Source organism: Catharus ustulatus, chromosome 2 (assembly GCF_009819885.2).
Source record: "Catharus ustulatus isolate bCatUst1 chromosome 2, bCatUst1.pri.v2, whole genome shotgun sequence".
NCBI classification, from domain to species: Eukaryota; Metazoa; Chordata; class Aves; order Passeriformes; family Turdidae; genus Catharus; species Catharus ustulatus.
In genome coordinates this window covers 82,682,418-82,698,611 of record NC_046222.1, presented here as the reverse complement: position 1 = coordinate 82,698,611, position 16,194 = coordinate 82,682,418, and the positions used below count along the sequence as shown (strand labels likewise).

Here is a 16,194-nt window from a genome sequence, read left to right as displayed (position 1 = left end):
CAGCAGAACAAAACCAAAGTTATTTTCACATCAGAGAAGAAACTATTAAACAAAAACACACAGATGTCAGACAGAAGCTCTTACTTTCCTTTCACAGTACCATTTGACTTAACACTTACTGCCAAGATCTCATCAAGAAGAGAAATAGCAGCTTCGTAATCCTCTTGCTGGTAGGCAGATAATGCTTGTGAATGTAGGCGCTGCAGCTCATCAGATTTTGTCAGCTGAGTTTGTGCTTCTTTTTCTTCATTATTGCTAGGATTGGATTTGAGCTGCAAAAATGAACAAGGAGAGAAACTCAAATGCTTCAAGGATCTCTTTCAGTCCCATTAATAATCATATCATGGAGAACCGACTAAAGCTGCAAATAAAGCAAAATTAGTTCAAAACTCCACTGGAAGCACTTCTACCTCTGAACTTCAGAAGAAAGAAACATTTTGAGGTTCAATACAAGATGTCAGAAGTCAGAAATCCCATTCTTCATGCTTCATCAACCATCACTGGACACATCATACACAACAGTCACTGTCTTCCATCACCTGCTGGATGTCACACACCCCTTTGTAACCTAATTAATTCACCTCTGCTGTCAGTTGTTAAACACTGGGTTCTTCAGCAGCCATAGACAGTGTAACCACATGGTATAAGTGCATCTCTCACTTTAAGCACTATACATATTTACAACTTCATGACAGAAATAAATGAAACACGTTCCAGACAGTTGTTACTGTGAAAGTTGCATTTCTTGTATTTTCCCCAGAAAGAGTGGCTACATCCAGGGAAAAGGCTCAGTTGGGCAGTCATGCATTCTGTTTCTTATACAGTTTTAAACAACTATGTTTTAAAGTGTAACCTTTTGTCTATGAGGACTCTCATTTCTCTAACCCCTCTCTCTGAGCAAGCAGAAGTCATTACACTGTACTTGCCTTTTTCACTTAGGCAAGTTTATCTTTTCAAAGAAAATTTAGAAAAAGATCATTCAGGCAACTTGACTATCACCCAGAAAGATAGACACGGCCAAAAAGATTCTCAGCCATTCCCTTGCAAACCCATGGAATTTGTACCATTACTGTAGCTTGAAACAAGCACTGGTTTCACAGTTGTTGATCCGAATGACTTTCAAAGTTTAAAAGGGATAGATCAGCATGCCTTTATTTTGTTTGCTTTTATTTAAAAACTTGTATTATCTTGCATTCCATACACAGAATGTGAACTAAAGTCACTCAAAGACATCCAATACTTTTTGCTTTCCCCATTTATCTTGAAGTGGCTTCTTCCCTTTTTCTCACCAGTAAGTTCTTGAAACACATGTATTTTGTGCTTATGTCTAATGTAATTCAACTTCACCCACAGAAGTCCTTTACCAGAATTTCCCCTGGTTTTATGACTGGACTATATGAAAGAGCCTAAACGCTACATCAAAATCATGCACAGGTCCCACACTTTGTCATCAATTCCTCTTAATAAATCTTTTTGAATCTCATGCAATTTTTCATTTTACCTGGTAAAAATCAAGTTGTACTTAAGACCTGAAAATTCTCCTTTATTTCCTATACTGTCTGTCAGCAGAAGGAGAGGAATGGGATCAAAGAGTTTTCTTTCTTTGTAGGCTGATTCCCAATATATACATCATAAAGTTTTTCTTCCAGTTAGAACTCTGTCTGTAAGTCCTTGATGCTCTGCATCCACTCTCTCCCTAAATTATGGAGCCTGTAGCAGAGGCAAATTTCTGCACCTGTAATTTTAAAAAGTACCAAGTCTACAAAATTCCCTGAAATTCTGAACTCTTCAGCTCTAGCTGACTTGTTTGATTTCTTCCTTAATTTCTCAGCCTTTTCCTCTTAAAAATTAAGAGCCTTTGGTATGGATGAGCCTTACACTTCCATAAAAACTTATAACACTGCACTCCTTAGACTCACAGTATGTTTCTTGCAATGTATCTGGAGAAAACGTCAATGGAATAGGAAATTACATAGAAGCAAGTCCAGTAGTATTCAAGACCATTTGAGTGAATCATCCTAGGTTATTTTAGGTAGCACAACATATCCAGTTAAAGACAGGGAAATTTTTCAAGGTATCATTCAAACGGAGGTCATTGAGTGTTTGTGTGCTACAGTATGATGAAAACACGCACTCCTAAGCTCTTATTAAGTAATTAGCATATTTCTATGATGTTTAAAACAGCAATGTTAACTAAAGCAAGAAGAAGCCTGTTCATTCAGCTTGTGAAAAACATCCTGAAGAGAATGAAGGAATTTCCATGGATTGAGGTATTTGAGATCAAGACATCCATGCACTCAAGGACAGTGCACAGAGGAAAGCCCTGCCTTGGTAACATATCAGGTAACAGAGCTATAATGAGAGACAGATGGGAAAAAAAACCCCTAAGGAAATATTTAAATACCTTTTATTCTTTAACTGGGAAGCTACAGATGATCACTGTACCACAGAGGAATGTATTTGGAAATCTCTGTTACTCTGATGTGGTTAAGAGAGCCTCAAACACCCAACTTGACTGCCTAGTAACTTAACCTAATTTGATTAACTTACAGGGCTCTCCCACATACATCCAGAGCAGTACTATTACACATACCGACCATGGAAAGCTGTTATCCAATATATTTTGCACAAGCAAGGCTTTAGATGAGAAAGCAATTTTGCAGATGTACAGAGCTCAGTCACTTGGTCTTGGCTGACATCTAGTGGAAGCTGCACCTTCGATGTCAAGCTCTGAAGTGTTTGCTCTTCCAAGGCACACAGAATTGTGTATTTAGGACACCACAATTTACAGCATTTATTGCAATAAACTGCAACTGTGAACATTACAGTCAGTCTTAAAAAAGCCTAGAATTTGAAAGAAACATAACCATTTGGTCCTTTCCTCACTTTCCAATAGACAAGGCAGATGTTCCGCTTAATTCTGTACTTTCTACAGAATTCACCAACTCAAATGCTTGTCATTTTCTCTAGAACATAAGCAGAGTCACTAACAACACTGTAAGGCACATACACAGGGCTGCCAGGGTTTGCATTACTTTTGTCACCTTTGCAGAAGGCCTTAATCAACTAAAGTATGCCAATATCCCTTTTATTTTCAGTAAAAATGCTTACAGCTAAAATAAACATTCCAGGACTTTCACAGAGTAAGGCCCTGGGCACAAGTGTCAATGCACCCACAGTCCTGCTGACTTCTATTAATCAGAAACTACTAAACCAAACAGAAGGAACTTGATATTAAAGTATATGAACACTACACCAAAGTTATAGCAGAGAAATAATTATTATTCATATAGCATGAGCAACAACTTTGAAAATCACCAAAGGAATTCTGCTTACTCCTTGTTTCACATGGAAAACCTGACTCATGTAAAAAAACTTAATCAGCTTGATTCATCTGTTGGCCAAAAGGAAAAGTTTCTAGAAATGCAGTATTGCTTGATATGTGAAGGCATAAGTCTGAATCACACCCTCTATCCAAACCTCACTATTCATTTCATCCAACAGGAAAGTACAGAGTACCAAAGGGGAAAAAAAAAAAAAAAAAGCTAAAAATAACACATGAAGGCTGGAATCTCAAGAGGCTCTGCTCCCAAAAAGGAATACTGCATCCTCTGCAGCTAGGTATTTCCACTGCCTGCTCTCACAGGAGCACTGCCTCACAAGACAGCCAGTACTGACATGCCATAGAGGGCAGGAATATACAGAGAAACTGCTTAGCAATCAATCACTAAAAGATATTTAGGGTGCTCACCATTAAACTTTTTCCTGGTACTATGAAATTATACAGAATGAATTTGAGGACATGAATTTTTTTTTTCTTTTCATGAGTACACATTAAAAGACAGGTTTACTGTTACATATGAGTAATAGTTACAATGGTTTTTTATTCATAAGTTCTACACAAAGCTACTGATCTTACAAGCTGGGAAAGTTTACCTGTCGTCCTTCCCTCCACTTAGATGGGCTGAATTTTTCTTGTTTTCTCTCCCTCAAAAATGACTGCATCTCCTAAACTGGTGAGATCCCTTTTAAGGAACATGACTACAAGAGAAGGGATGGCAAATTTGTAAGATTTAGAAAATAAGGGAAACCTCTCAAAGAAATAGGTATTCTACTTAAAGATTTCAAGGTATGCAGCACATAATGAATAATTTAACGTATTACAAAATTACTACTTTAATATTTACTCATTTTGCTTGAATATACTGTACTTAACTGAAAATTATGCTTTTCAAAACAGACCACTTGACAGCTCTCTAAGTACACAGGCAATATTGTTCATAGAACAAATAAAAATCAAAGTCAGACTGAGGACTAATGCACTCTTTTCCTAAATCAGTTTCCAGGAAGAAACCCTGTTCTACTTCAGAGTTAAAGCCTGATTGAGTACTGAAACTATTTGACTGACCAAAGGTAGCAACTAAATTTTTGCAGCAGGTTTGGCAATAGGGAAAGATACTTGACAGTTGACTGGAGAAACAATTCCATATGCAGCATTAAGCAATACTTCAAGAATCAGTAACTACAAAGAGATGCACGCACAGACTGACAATCAACACTGACAGTGCGTAATTGCTACTGCAGCAACTGTGTCCTCAGTTAATCTGAGCTGAACAACTCTTTCCCACATCTGCAGACAGCAGGGTTGCACTGCTATCAGACCATACACTCCTAAGAAACTTACTGAGGAAGATGCAGTCAGAGGTGCTGTTGTTACATGTATGCTGCTGGAGCTCTGCTACAGACACAAGAACTGCCTGGTGCGTTTCTACCTGCAAGAGCCATTCCTCACTGCTGTCCTGCAGAGCATACATGGCAACCACTCTGGTTTTGTCATCCACACTCACTAGGTAAGACTTCCATTAAACATCTGCCATCTGCTCCACATAACTTCTTTCTTCATCACTCTCTTCAAAGAAAGCCAACAAGGCAGCACCTGTTACATTGCAAATTCTTCTTATCTTTGCTTAAGGGACACATCAGTTGTTTAAACTAGGAACTCTTGAAGAACAAGCAAGAAAGAAGAATGTGTCTTATTTATATCCATATTTACACAGATTTTGTCCGGTAGAGAAGAAACCAAGATTCACATTCTCTGAGGGCTTTTTTTCTGGGGTTAGATCAGCTTACCTTTGCAGCATAGGACTGAAATGCACAATATACCCATAAACTAAAAATAGCCCAAATGAGTTTTAGGTGGGTAATATCCAACTACGTGTATATGGAAACTGCACAATTTCTGATCATGGAGAGAAGTACTGTCAAGACATTCATAAAGATGGAGATCTCTGCAGATTAGAAGACAGACAGAGGGATGCCACTGAAATGTATTGATTTATCTGCTCATTGACTAAATTAAGAGCCAACAATTCTTTTGGTAACCAGTAGAAAGAGATAGGAACCTGCAAAGGTTAATCCACGATGCCCCAGTGATTTCCCAGGGAGACATCAATACAGTGATGTAAACTAGAGCTCAACTCCACAATTCAAGTCCCACATCACTTATTTCTGAAGGAAGGTTGCTCCCTAATACAGCTATCAGTAAGCAGAGATCATTAAGTGCCAGGCACACACAAAAAAGACTTTCCAAAGTGTTCCATTGCTTCAGGCAACACCCCATTTCATCTGCATCACTATACTGCAACTTCATTGGTCATTTCTTCATACAAGGTTGTTTAGTTACTATACTTGAACAGAAAAGAAACTCAGGCCTAGATACCATATACTCTACAGAGCCTCAGAGTTCAGATGAGACCTTGGTTCAGAACCCAACATTAAAAGTAGTGATGTAGTTCAACACTGGTCTCCAACTTACCACATTTTTAAAGTCATCCTCTGCTTCATCAAATTTTCCTTGCTTAAGCAGCAAGTGTCCTCTCTGTAATCTTGCCTGAAATGAAACAAAACTTTTTATTTATAAATGGGAATTGAGCAAAGTATGAACACAAGTTTCATTTTAGTATAGCTAACAAGCTGAAACAGAGATGATACCCATTCTTTGTCTTTTTGATTTAATGACGTTCTCATAAGGCCTCTTAAAGGACTGCTCTGCACCAGAACTCAGGGACAAAAAGCAGACCATTTTTATGGAAAGGACTTATTTGGAAAGTTTCACATATCAAAATGAATGTGACTTTACACCATTTTCCTGATTATAACTGCTCACAGATTAAGTAAATAGCAGAAATAATAAACAATGAACAATTCCCACATTTAATTATTTCATTAAACTCTCAGAGTAATACAAGCTATGTAAAAAGACAAGTCAATGTCAAGTCAAGAAGACTTAAATTTATAATATTTTCAAATTAATACAACAGTGAATTTAACATTTGCTCCTTTATTGTCAACTATACAGGACATGCCACTGTCCACAAAAAAGGGAGGTGAGAGAATGACTCCAGCATCAGTTTCCAACTAGTCAGGCAGTCTCCACACAGTACACAGAATCAAGAAATAAGTAAGCAAATCAGAACTTGCAACAGTCACACAAGAATGTAGTGAGATTAGGACAGCTCCTGTGGAGAACAGATACCTCAAATCTAATGCCAATGAAGAGAAAAAGCCCAGAGGCATTTGTGTCCTCTCTTCTCCCTGTCCCAAATGGCAAAGCCTTGGTGAACAACAGAATAACCATGAGTGAGAGAACTGTTTAGTACTAATCCATAAACTTGGTAAAACTAGCAGTTATTCAAGTAACTGTCTAGACTGTACTCAGCATAGCTGCAAATTAAGGCACATACACCACTATTATTTTATTCACTTTAAAGGCCTCTGAGGAATAATGTATTCTCTATTCCTGTTGAGCAAAGTCTGAAAAAAAAAAACCCCAAACATGTTTTGAAGCAGTTTTTTTCCTTACACTTGAACAATCTTCAATTCCAGTAATACTTACTGATGTGAAGTCCTGCTTTAATTCAACCACTTTACTTAAATCACGAATTGCTGCTTTAGATTTGCCCATGGCTAAGTACACTGTGGCTCTTCTGTAATAAGCAATGTAGTTTTCAGAGTCTCCCTCTGCAAATGAACAAACAGTAATCAGAACACTATCTCAAAGCCACTGAAATTTCTGGTACAGTGGAACTGTAATGACTAGAAATATATAATCTGACTTTTAAGCCATTGGAAACAATGGTATACATTAATAAGACATAAAATTTGCAACATCATGCAAACAGTATTTTCTATGCAGTTTAATTATTTAACAATAAACATTACAGAAATATTGTAAATGGCAAATAATTGAGTGTGAAAGTCAAATATGTATGTGTTCTTCAGCTTTATATGGGAGAACAACCTCTATGTACTAAAGTTTTACTTCCAACTGCAGGCCTACATTTGAAAGCACATTAATTCATCATTTTCCAGCCCAGGTGGTGATCACCATATCAGATAAATGCACATATTCCCAAAATTACTAATATGTTAATGCAATGTCAACACAAGCTTTTTATATAGTTCACTGAAATATCAGCAACTTCTTTCTTTAGTAATAAAGTGGGCACCAACATTCCCTCTCAGCAGCAGACAAATGCACACCCAGTATCAAAACATGAAGGTTAACTTCAGGACCCACAAATTTTATGTTGTCTCCTTGTCAAAATTCCAAGATCCAGCAATTTTAACACTCTCCAAGCCAGCACATACACCCGTATGAGAGGCAAATATCAGCCTCTGAAAACAAGAATAATACTCTTAACATTCTTCTCTATGCAGTATTTCACAAAAACAGGTGACAGTTACTGTGGGCTCTCAAGGAAAAGTAACTTAGACCATCAAAACTACGTAATGATGGAAGACAGGAAACCTTTTACAATGCTGTTAAAAATCCAATTACTAATCTAGAATTTGCTGACAGGAGGAACATCCATATCTGAAGAACAGAAGTAGTATTTTTCTTCCTCACGTCATTTGAGGTTAAAGTTGAATTTCAAAATAAATGGAAGAAATAGCACCACCAAAAATCTTATGATCAGCAACCAAGTTTCATGGTTGGCCACCTCCATTAACAAAACACTAGTTCAGTTCTCACTGAGAATGCTATCTGCTCTCTTCTTCTATCATATCTTGATTGTGAAAATGCTGATCTCCAGAGCTGAAATTTAATAGGAACTCTCATGCTGTATGCCTCTTTGTGTGCCAGCATTACAAACATAAAATAAATTCAACTCTTACTACCCTTAAAAAAAAAGCTGCATTGAGTCCTAAATGTGTAGGCTAGGTACAAATCGACAGCTGAAATTAAGGAACTTTATCAATACACAAAGGATGAAAGGTAGGAAAGAGCTATCACAGAAGTCACATTCCAGCACCAGATGATTGATTATCTGACAGATAGTTTTGCCTCAGTACTCCAACAGCAATGAACAGCAACTGACACTTAGCCAGAAAGAAAGCATAAGCTGGGACTGAAGAAAGCATTGAAAATTTAACTGAAGAGAGGTAATATGGTAATTTCTTCTATTTTAGATGTTTGCAAAAAAACCAAAAATAGACTGGTTGAGGCAAGACAGAAAGATTTGCTTCACAGTCTACAACAACACAGTACAGCCAGGAAAGAATTCTTACCTCCTCACAAGCACAGTTGGCAAACCATGCTTAAAATCTAAAAAAGGCAAAATCCTGATGCAAATGAGGCAATCAGGCTAAAATCGGCAGTCAACTAAGAATCCCACAAAGGTCACAACTGAGACGGCCATGCCATATTTCTACAAGCTGCTCAAGCACATCTGGCAAAAAAGGTTTCACCCAGGCAGTCACCTCACACCACTACTGCCTCTACAGCATCACCAGGAACTGCACAGCCACACACTGAACTGGTCTCCTCATCAAATCCAAATTCCAGTTTGCCAAACAATGATAAAGGAAAAAATCATGCTGTAGCACTAACTGTGCACAGATCACACAGTAATGCTTTGGCAGCAACACACAAACCAAAGGAGTAACAACTGCATCTAGGTGGAACAAGGAGCTTCCTTAATAGAAAAAAAGGGAAGTTGCATCCTCCATTCCCTTTATATAAGGAAAGTCAATCTTGGAGAATGCAAAGAAAATATTAATAACTCAGAAACAACCAACATTTCATTTACATCTCACTATGAAACCAAGGCATAAATAAAAAAGTATCAATAGTACAACTCATCAATGTATAACATCTTAGTAATATTCTTTTCACAGAGAAAAAATGCACTTGTACACATTATAACAAAGTCGAACAACTTAAAACCACACCATGCAATTAAGAAACTGTAATGTTAATGGACACTGTTCTTTACTGGTGCCATCTCTATGCTTCAATTCAAGGATTTGAATCAGCTAAGCTGCTTTAAAATTCTTAAAAGCAAACGTTTAATTTCTCCGTTTGTTGAAAATGCAGAACACCAAACAAGAAAGAATTCACACGTTGACTACAAGAGAAGGACAATTTTGCTCTCCACTGCCAATTCAGTATCTCAAACTTACAGCATCAGTTTCACTGAGATATCACCTATTTCAATATTTAATTAAGCAAAAATAAGAAGAAAGAGCAACTATTTTAAACACTGGATAGGAGAAAGCACGGATAAAGTCAGCCTTTCAAAGACATACTCATACTTTGAAAAACATCATAAAGATGAAACCTGATCTTGATGGGATTAAAAAGAGAGTGAATACCTCATTGAATAATATCAGAGTCAATTACAATTTCTTTCATATAGCTAGCTTTTAGAACAACAGTCACTTATGCGTTTATGTATTGTGTAGTTAATTTAACAGTTTTCTTTTATCAAAACCAAAGCATAAATATTCTACTGCATCTCTGTTGGCTTCTGTCCAAACTGCTGTTTAAAGAAACCCCAACTTCTGTGACTCATGGAATGCAATTTCCAAAAATAAGAAGGATATTTAGTGAAGCAAACAGCGGGAAAAATTCACCCAAAGGTATTTCAGTACAAGAGGTACCTCCCTGAGATACGCACCTATAGCCGCATGAAAGTGAGACAAAGCATCCGCCAGCTGTCCAGCAGCCAATAATTTCTTCCCCATTTCAAGTTGTTTTTCTACTTCTGCATTTATTCCACATTCAGCTCCTTAAAGAAAACCAAAGAGATCAAGGTTTTGAATTATAAACCAGTTTGATTATAGCAAACACATAGAGTGATAATACAATACATGTAACAAACCATTATTGATAGAGGCAGAAGCCACATCTTCCTGCGCTTTAGGTAATCTCAGAGGTCTTTTCCAACCTACGGAATTCTGAAATTCTGTGAAGCACCCTGCAGCCTAATAACCTCACAGCACGTCCCAATAAGGATGTGTCAAAGCACACACATCTATACACTCAGTAACATACTCTGACTTTCAGTTTCAGAAGAATCTGGAAAGCACTCCTAACACAAACACACACACACGCAGTAATTGCACAAAGGCGCAAAGTTAAAATTCATGACCCTGATGGTAACTCAATACTTATCTGAGAACTATCTGGCTACTTAGAGATTGGCTTCTCATCTACTGCACTTTTGTCTCATCTTCATAATTTCCAGGGCAAACTCCTACAGGACTGCAAGTTTTTGCAAACAATTACAATTCTTACTCCTTTTCCCTTCAACCAGTAGCAAAAAAACTACACTAATGTGGTAAGTCTTTGAAGTGCCAGTTTAAGCTAATAAATTGCTGCTGCTCAACCAACAAGGAAACACTATTGTTGAGAAGAAATGAGCAGTCAAGTGCAAGTACATGCTGTACACATATCAACTCCACAACAGCTCTTCCCTGCTTCCTGCAGTCTTCAGATCAGGGAAGAATTTCACTACAAATTACCCTCCAGCTCACAACTATTAAAAAACTTTCACACTGGAAAAATTTTCATTTATTAAAAGGACACCCTATGCCTAGATTTAAGCAAAGTAATATACTGAAATCCTGAATAAAATCATTGCATTAAAACCCAATGATTTATAAGTTATTTCACTCGGGTTTTGCACTGAGTTGATTCAGATAGGCATTTTAAATATAAAAATGACACAGCACTTCAAAGATATTTCTTAGAATCCAAATACCCAAATAAAAATGTTACAGTATAACTGATTGGAAAGTATATCCAAACTTCTCACACTGAAAGGTGGTTAAACAACAACATATTTGTAATGAATGAACAGTAATTTCTTATCACCAAATCATCATGACTTTAGACCTAGGAGCTCTCAACACCTGGGATGTTAATTTAATTTTTCTTTTGTACTCTATTATACAGGTCACTATAGAAAGCTCAATCTGCTAAAAAAATTCACAATAAATTCAGCAAGCTGGATTCAAGGACTTCAACTCATTTGTTTTAGAACAATGATAGAAAACTTTTTTTTATTAATGGAAATTCTTCACGAAGACCCAAATTTCCACTGAATATTTTTTGTTTAAGTAGATGGATTTAAAATTGCCTACATGATAAATAATTCTTATTTGAAGACCTTACGAAATGATTAATTTTAAAGTCAATTCTAGGTATGTAAAAATGTATTCCCATTTTATGCAAATTTGCAGCACAAAAGGACATTCTTCCTTGTTCATTTTGCTTTGCTTAAAGCTTCAATCATCAAGTAGTACAGTGTCTTTAAAAGCGACAAAGTAAGCATTAGAAACACAATGAAAAAACTCACAACTGGAAAAAAAAAAATCACCTCACCACAAATTTCAGTGGCTTTGGAAGTACACTAGCAGTAAAGCAGGTACCAAACTATAAACAGACTGAATTATTTAACATGACCTAATATCAACTAAAAACTCTTACATTTCATCCCTCCTATGTTTCCCCATACACAAATACCTGAAATCTTTCAAAACTTGTCAGTTGGGAGTGGTATCCTACAATTGGGCTATAAATTACACTTTACTTCCATCTACCCAAATATGGCATTGCATTCCCACAGTCTCAAGCATCCTTGTTTTACATTCAGTCATATCAGTAGAGCTCCAAGAATACATTTTTCCACAGTAAGATGTATCTACACAATTTGAGGTCTTTCAAACACATTGTGTTCAGTACAATTTTAGAGTTACATAATATTTTAGGTGGAAGAGCCTTCTTTTTCCTTGAAAATAATGAAGACAATTAATAAAACAAATGAGAAAGGTGCCCACTGCTAGCAAACAAGTAATAAAAGCAGAAGCAATGTGGATATATAAAGAAGCAAATTGTGAAGTCCTGTAGATTTCCTGTAGAATGAGACTAATTATACTTGGCATACATTATACCATATATTAAACCTCAGCTCCGCAGGACGCTGAACATCATAAATTGGTGCATGAATCTCCAGGAGCAGTCTGCATCATCAGCCTAACCATGATGAAGAGTGACAATCACCATAACTATTCACTCTGCACTGACCTGATAGTTGGGCTGTTTATTCACAGAAATCTATTGCTTATTCATTTTCTGGCTGTAGGCAAACAATTACTCTAAATAAAGCAGCCCACAGCAGACATCTGAAAACTGATAACATAAGCACAGGAGTCCAAGGACTCAAATTCTCTGCAACCTATTTGTGTACCTGTTTACTCTTTGGGCTGGGAATTAGCCTAAGAACAAAACTGCAGTTGAACCAAAAAAACCCATTAGACCCCACTCCACAGAGTTCTTTCCATCAAATCCTCATTGGTGAGCTGGATACCACAACCCCAGTTGAAAAAGTTCTGCATGCTCCACCAAGAAACAAAATTTACCCAAGAGATATGCAAGCTTACCATTTATTTTTAAAACTTCCATGTATTTTAATTTGACTATAACTTCTAAAGACTGCCTAAGTGTTAAATATTCACCCTGGGCCTCAAACAACCACACACATGAGCCCAGCTGTTAAATCAAGTCAAGTATTCTGGATAGATTCAGAGCTTGTAGTCCTTGCACTGGGGCAAGGGTCTGAGTCAAAAAAAAAAAAAAAAAAAGAAAGAGAAAAAAAGCCAAACCAACACAAAGAAACCAAACACACACAAACACTGACAGCTCAAGGGACAACAATAAGAAGGTGCAGAGAAGATAAGTGGGTGCAGCTAACCTGCTTTTCCAGTTAAATACACTCACTGCAAATAAATTATAACCTCCTGGTAGGATTTTTGTTTTATTAGGATAATTGGTGCTAATATGTAGATACCTAAGTCTATAGACTTCAACTGTATCTTTGTATAATGGGTCCCATCCACACTGCAAAAGAAAGCCCGGCAATTTGAGAATTTGAGTTTCAAGATGTTATATTTGTCTACAGTCGCTTATTTTCCCTGACAGAATTTCCACCTACTTTTTTCTCATTCTTGTTTCCAAGCTGAGTAACAAGATTACGAAAATAAACAGAATTAGTTCCTACTGTGAACCAAAACCAGTTGTTACAATGATAAAGAAGCAGCATGCATGTCACTAATCTTAACTGCATTCATCCAAACCTTTCTTTTTCCCCCACAGAGGAGCTTAATCTTGCCAGCCTTATCCTGTCAGGAGAGTGGGAGATTGAATGACCCTGAATCTTAAGTTTGCTGTTATTTTTAAGTTTGGTCTTTGCTTTAGGTATATTTGCTAACATGATCGTCAAGAACCACACTGAATGAAGGAAGATGTGGACAAGTACCGACAGAAGCAACACTTCTGAGGTTTACAAGGAGCCTCAGAGTATCCAGCTGAGCCATGTGTAACTTCCACCCATTAAGTTTTCACTCTCTCCGCTTGCAAAGGTACTTGGTAAATACAGCAAAGACTGGTAGACAAAAAAAGCTCCACCCTCAAGTAGCCTTTGCTATTTGGGGCCAAGAAAAAAAAAACCAAAAAAGCTCCCAAACTTAGGTGGGACAAACAAAAGGTGGGGGGAGGAAAAGAAACACTTACTGCTTGCAGCCTGACAGTAACTAACTGAGGTCTGTATACTCAGAGCCTATTTATTCTTCCCCGTATTACATTTCCTTTCTTCTGCTATGAGGTAGAAGAGGGGGAAAATGAACAACACTCCTTTATTCCTCCTCAGCCACCTCTTTTTGTTGTGATTAGTGTGGACAATCAGAAATGAAGAATGAATCTTCCCAAAAGAGGATCTGTGCCAAATTCATCACAAATTGGGGTGAAGAGGAGGAATCAAAAACGTTTTTAATGAGTGTATTTACCAGCCAGATATAAATAGTATTCATTGACCTCAACTGTGAGATAAAGTTAATACAGAAAGACTCTTCCAGATTCATGAATCAGATGGCACAAGGTAGACTTCTATTATCAAGACACCAAGATACAAATTTAAATATGACTACAAACACCTTTGAGCTCAAAGATCAGTAATATTCGTGGGGAAAAAAAAAAAATCTAGATACCTAAATAGCATAACCCCCCCAAAAAATTCTCAAACTACACATTCTGAAAAATTAACTCATGAACTAAGAAGTTAGTGAATTCAGTAAATAAGATCCAGTACTACCACTCCCATTCTACTACTGACATTTTTATTAACTGAAGACAACGTCCCCAAAATTAAGAAATGTGGTAAGCCCAAACAGCCATTAAACCACATACCTGAAATAGACCGGCAACTTTAAATAAAGAATCCTCAATTGCAGCACCACTGCCACATTCTCGGGGGGCCGGGGGGAACAGCATACTCTGACAAAAGTTGCTATTTGTCTTCTAACACTACTCGAATGAATATTTTTAAAAAGGCAATTTGACACCACAGTACGTGGTCTAATGCAGGGTATGAACTACAATACTGTTTACCATAGTATGCTCCTGTTAACACCTGGCCAGCAACTATAATTTAGTGTATCAACCGAATTTTTAATGTTAACCTATATTTTCCTTAAGCCTACAGACTTTTTCTGACTACTGACAGCTTCAGTTCCACTTCCATCTGCCACCGTCAGGTAAAGAATACCCCTCGGTGAAATCCTGATTGTAACCACCATTCTATATCAGAGTTAGAAACTTAACAGAAGCCTGTGAACAAAAGTCTGGTTACACAGGTGTTGCTGGCAGTGTATTATGAAAGTAAACAAGCTACACAATGCACAGATAAGCTGAACTTCAAATACTAATGGTGAGAGATTAAAAAAAAATCAAACCAAAAAACCAACAGAAACCATAACAACAAAACAAAAAACAGAACTAATTCAACACAAACATCAAAAGCCTCAGCGAATCTCTAAGTGTGGTACTAACACTGGCTACGGCTGAGAAGGGCAACTGGAGAAGCCTTTGAACTTCGGAACTACACAAAATCCACGCCGGAGCGAGAAACTCAGGGCTAGCACAGAACGGCCAAAGCTGTCACACGGCCGCACTCGCGGACGCCGCGGAAGCCGAGGCCGCAGAGAGGCTGGCGGCAGCCCCAGCCCGCCCGTGAGCAGGCCGGAGCGCGAAGCGCACGCACAGCGAGCGCCTCCGACCAGGAACTCCGACTAACCCCAACAGGTCACCGGCAGCGGCCGTGCCCTCCTTACGCACCTTTCGCCAGCACCCTTCGCCCCAGCCCTGAATGATGAGGTGGCAACGCTGTACCACCCTCCTCACACCCCTTCCCGAAATATTTCCCCCCTCAAGACGACACGGGCCGAAGGAAGCGGGGGAATGTGGGGTGTTGTGCTCCGCCGCCATGGCGTACACCGCGCAGCCCCGGCAGAAGGGACGGAGGGAGGGCGACCAGCCACCACGGCCGAGGCCCAACCCCGGCGGGCCCTGGACGGCCGCGGTACAGTTCCCCTCAGAACACACCCCCGCAGGAACCCCGGCCCTACTCACCCTGGTACTGCAGGTCGAGGAGCACGAGCAGGAAGGGCAGCGCGGAGCCCAGGCGCCCGGCAGAGGCAGCGGGGGACACCATCTCCTCCTCCTCCTCCGTCGCCGCCCCCCGTCCCGACAGCGGCGGCTCCGGGCCGGGCCCAACCGAGCGGCAGCTCCAGCTCCTCCGGCAGGGTCGTGGGCGACGCTGATTGGCCGCGCCGCGCGCGCCCGCCCCTGCCTGGCGCCCGCCGCCGGACGTGAGGGAGCGGCGCGAGCGTGCCCGGCCCCGCCGCGTCGGCCCCGCCCCGGCGCGGCGCCCTCACTGAACATGGCGGCGCGGCCGGCACGGGCCCTCAGCGGACATGGCGGCGCCGCGCCCCGCCCCGCGCCGCCCGCCGAAAGTGGGGCGTGTGCCTGCCTGCGTCTGCTTTGCGTCTCCTGTCCCTTTACGCTGCTCATCG

At 39.3% G+C, this 16,194-nt stretch overlaps 1 protein-coding gene across 1 annotated transcript in view; it reads right to left on the bottom strand.

Moving 5' to 3' along the window:
- DNAJC3 (DnaJ heat shock protein family (Hsp40) member C3) overlaps positions 1-15,946 on the bottom strand; it is a 29,293-nt gene extending 13,347 nt beyond the window's left edge. The window contains exons 1-5 of the mRNA XM_033052125.2: positions 15,752-15,946; positions 9,963-10,073; positions 6,896-7,020; positions 5,816-5,890; positions 120-272 (exon numbers count right to left, since the gene is read on the bottom strand). Coding sequence (XP_032908016.1) covers positions 120-272; positions 5,816-5,890; positions 6,896-7,020; positions 9,963-10,073; positions 15,752-15,833 — 546 coding nt within the window. The 5' untranslated portion in view covers positions 15,834-15,946. The remainder of the gene's footprint in view (positions 1-119; positions 273-5,815; positions 5,891-6,895; positions 7,021-9,962; positions 10,074-15,751) is intronic.
- Positions 15,947-16,194: the final 248 nt, after the last annotated feature.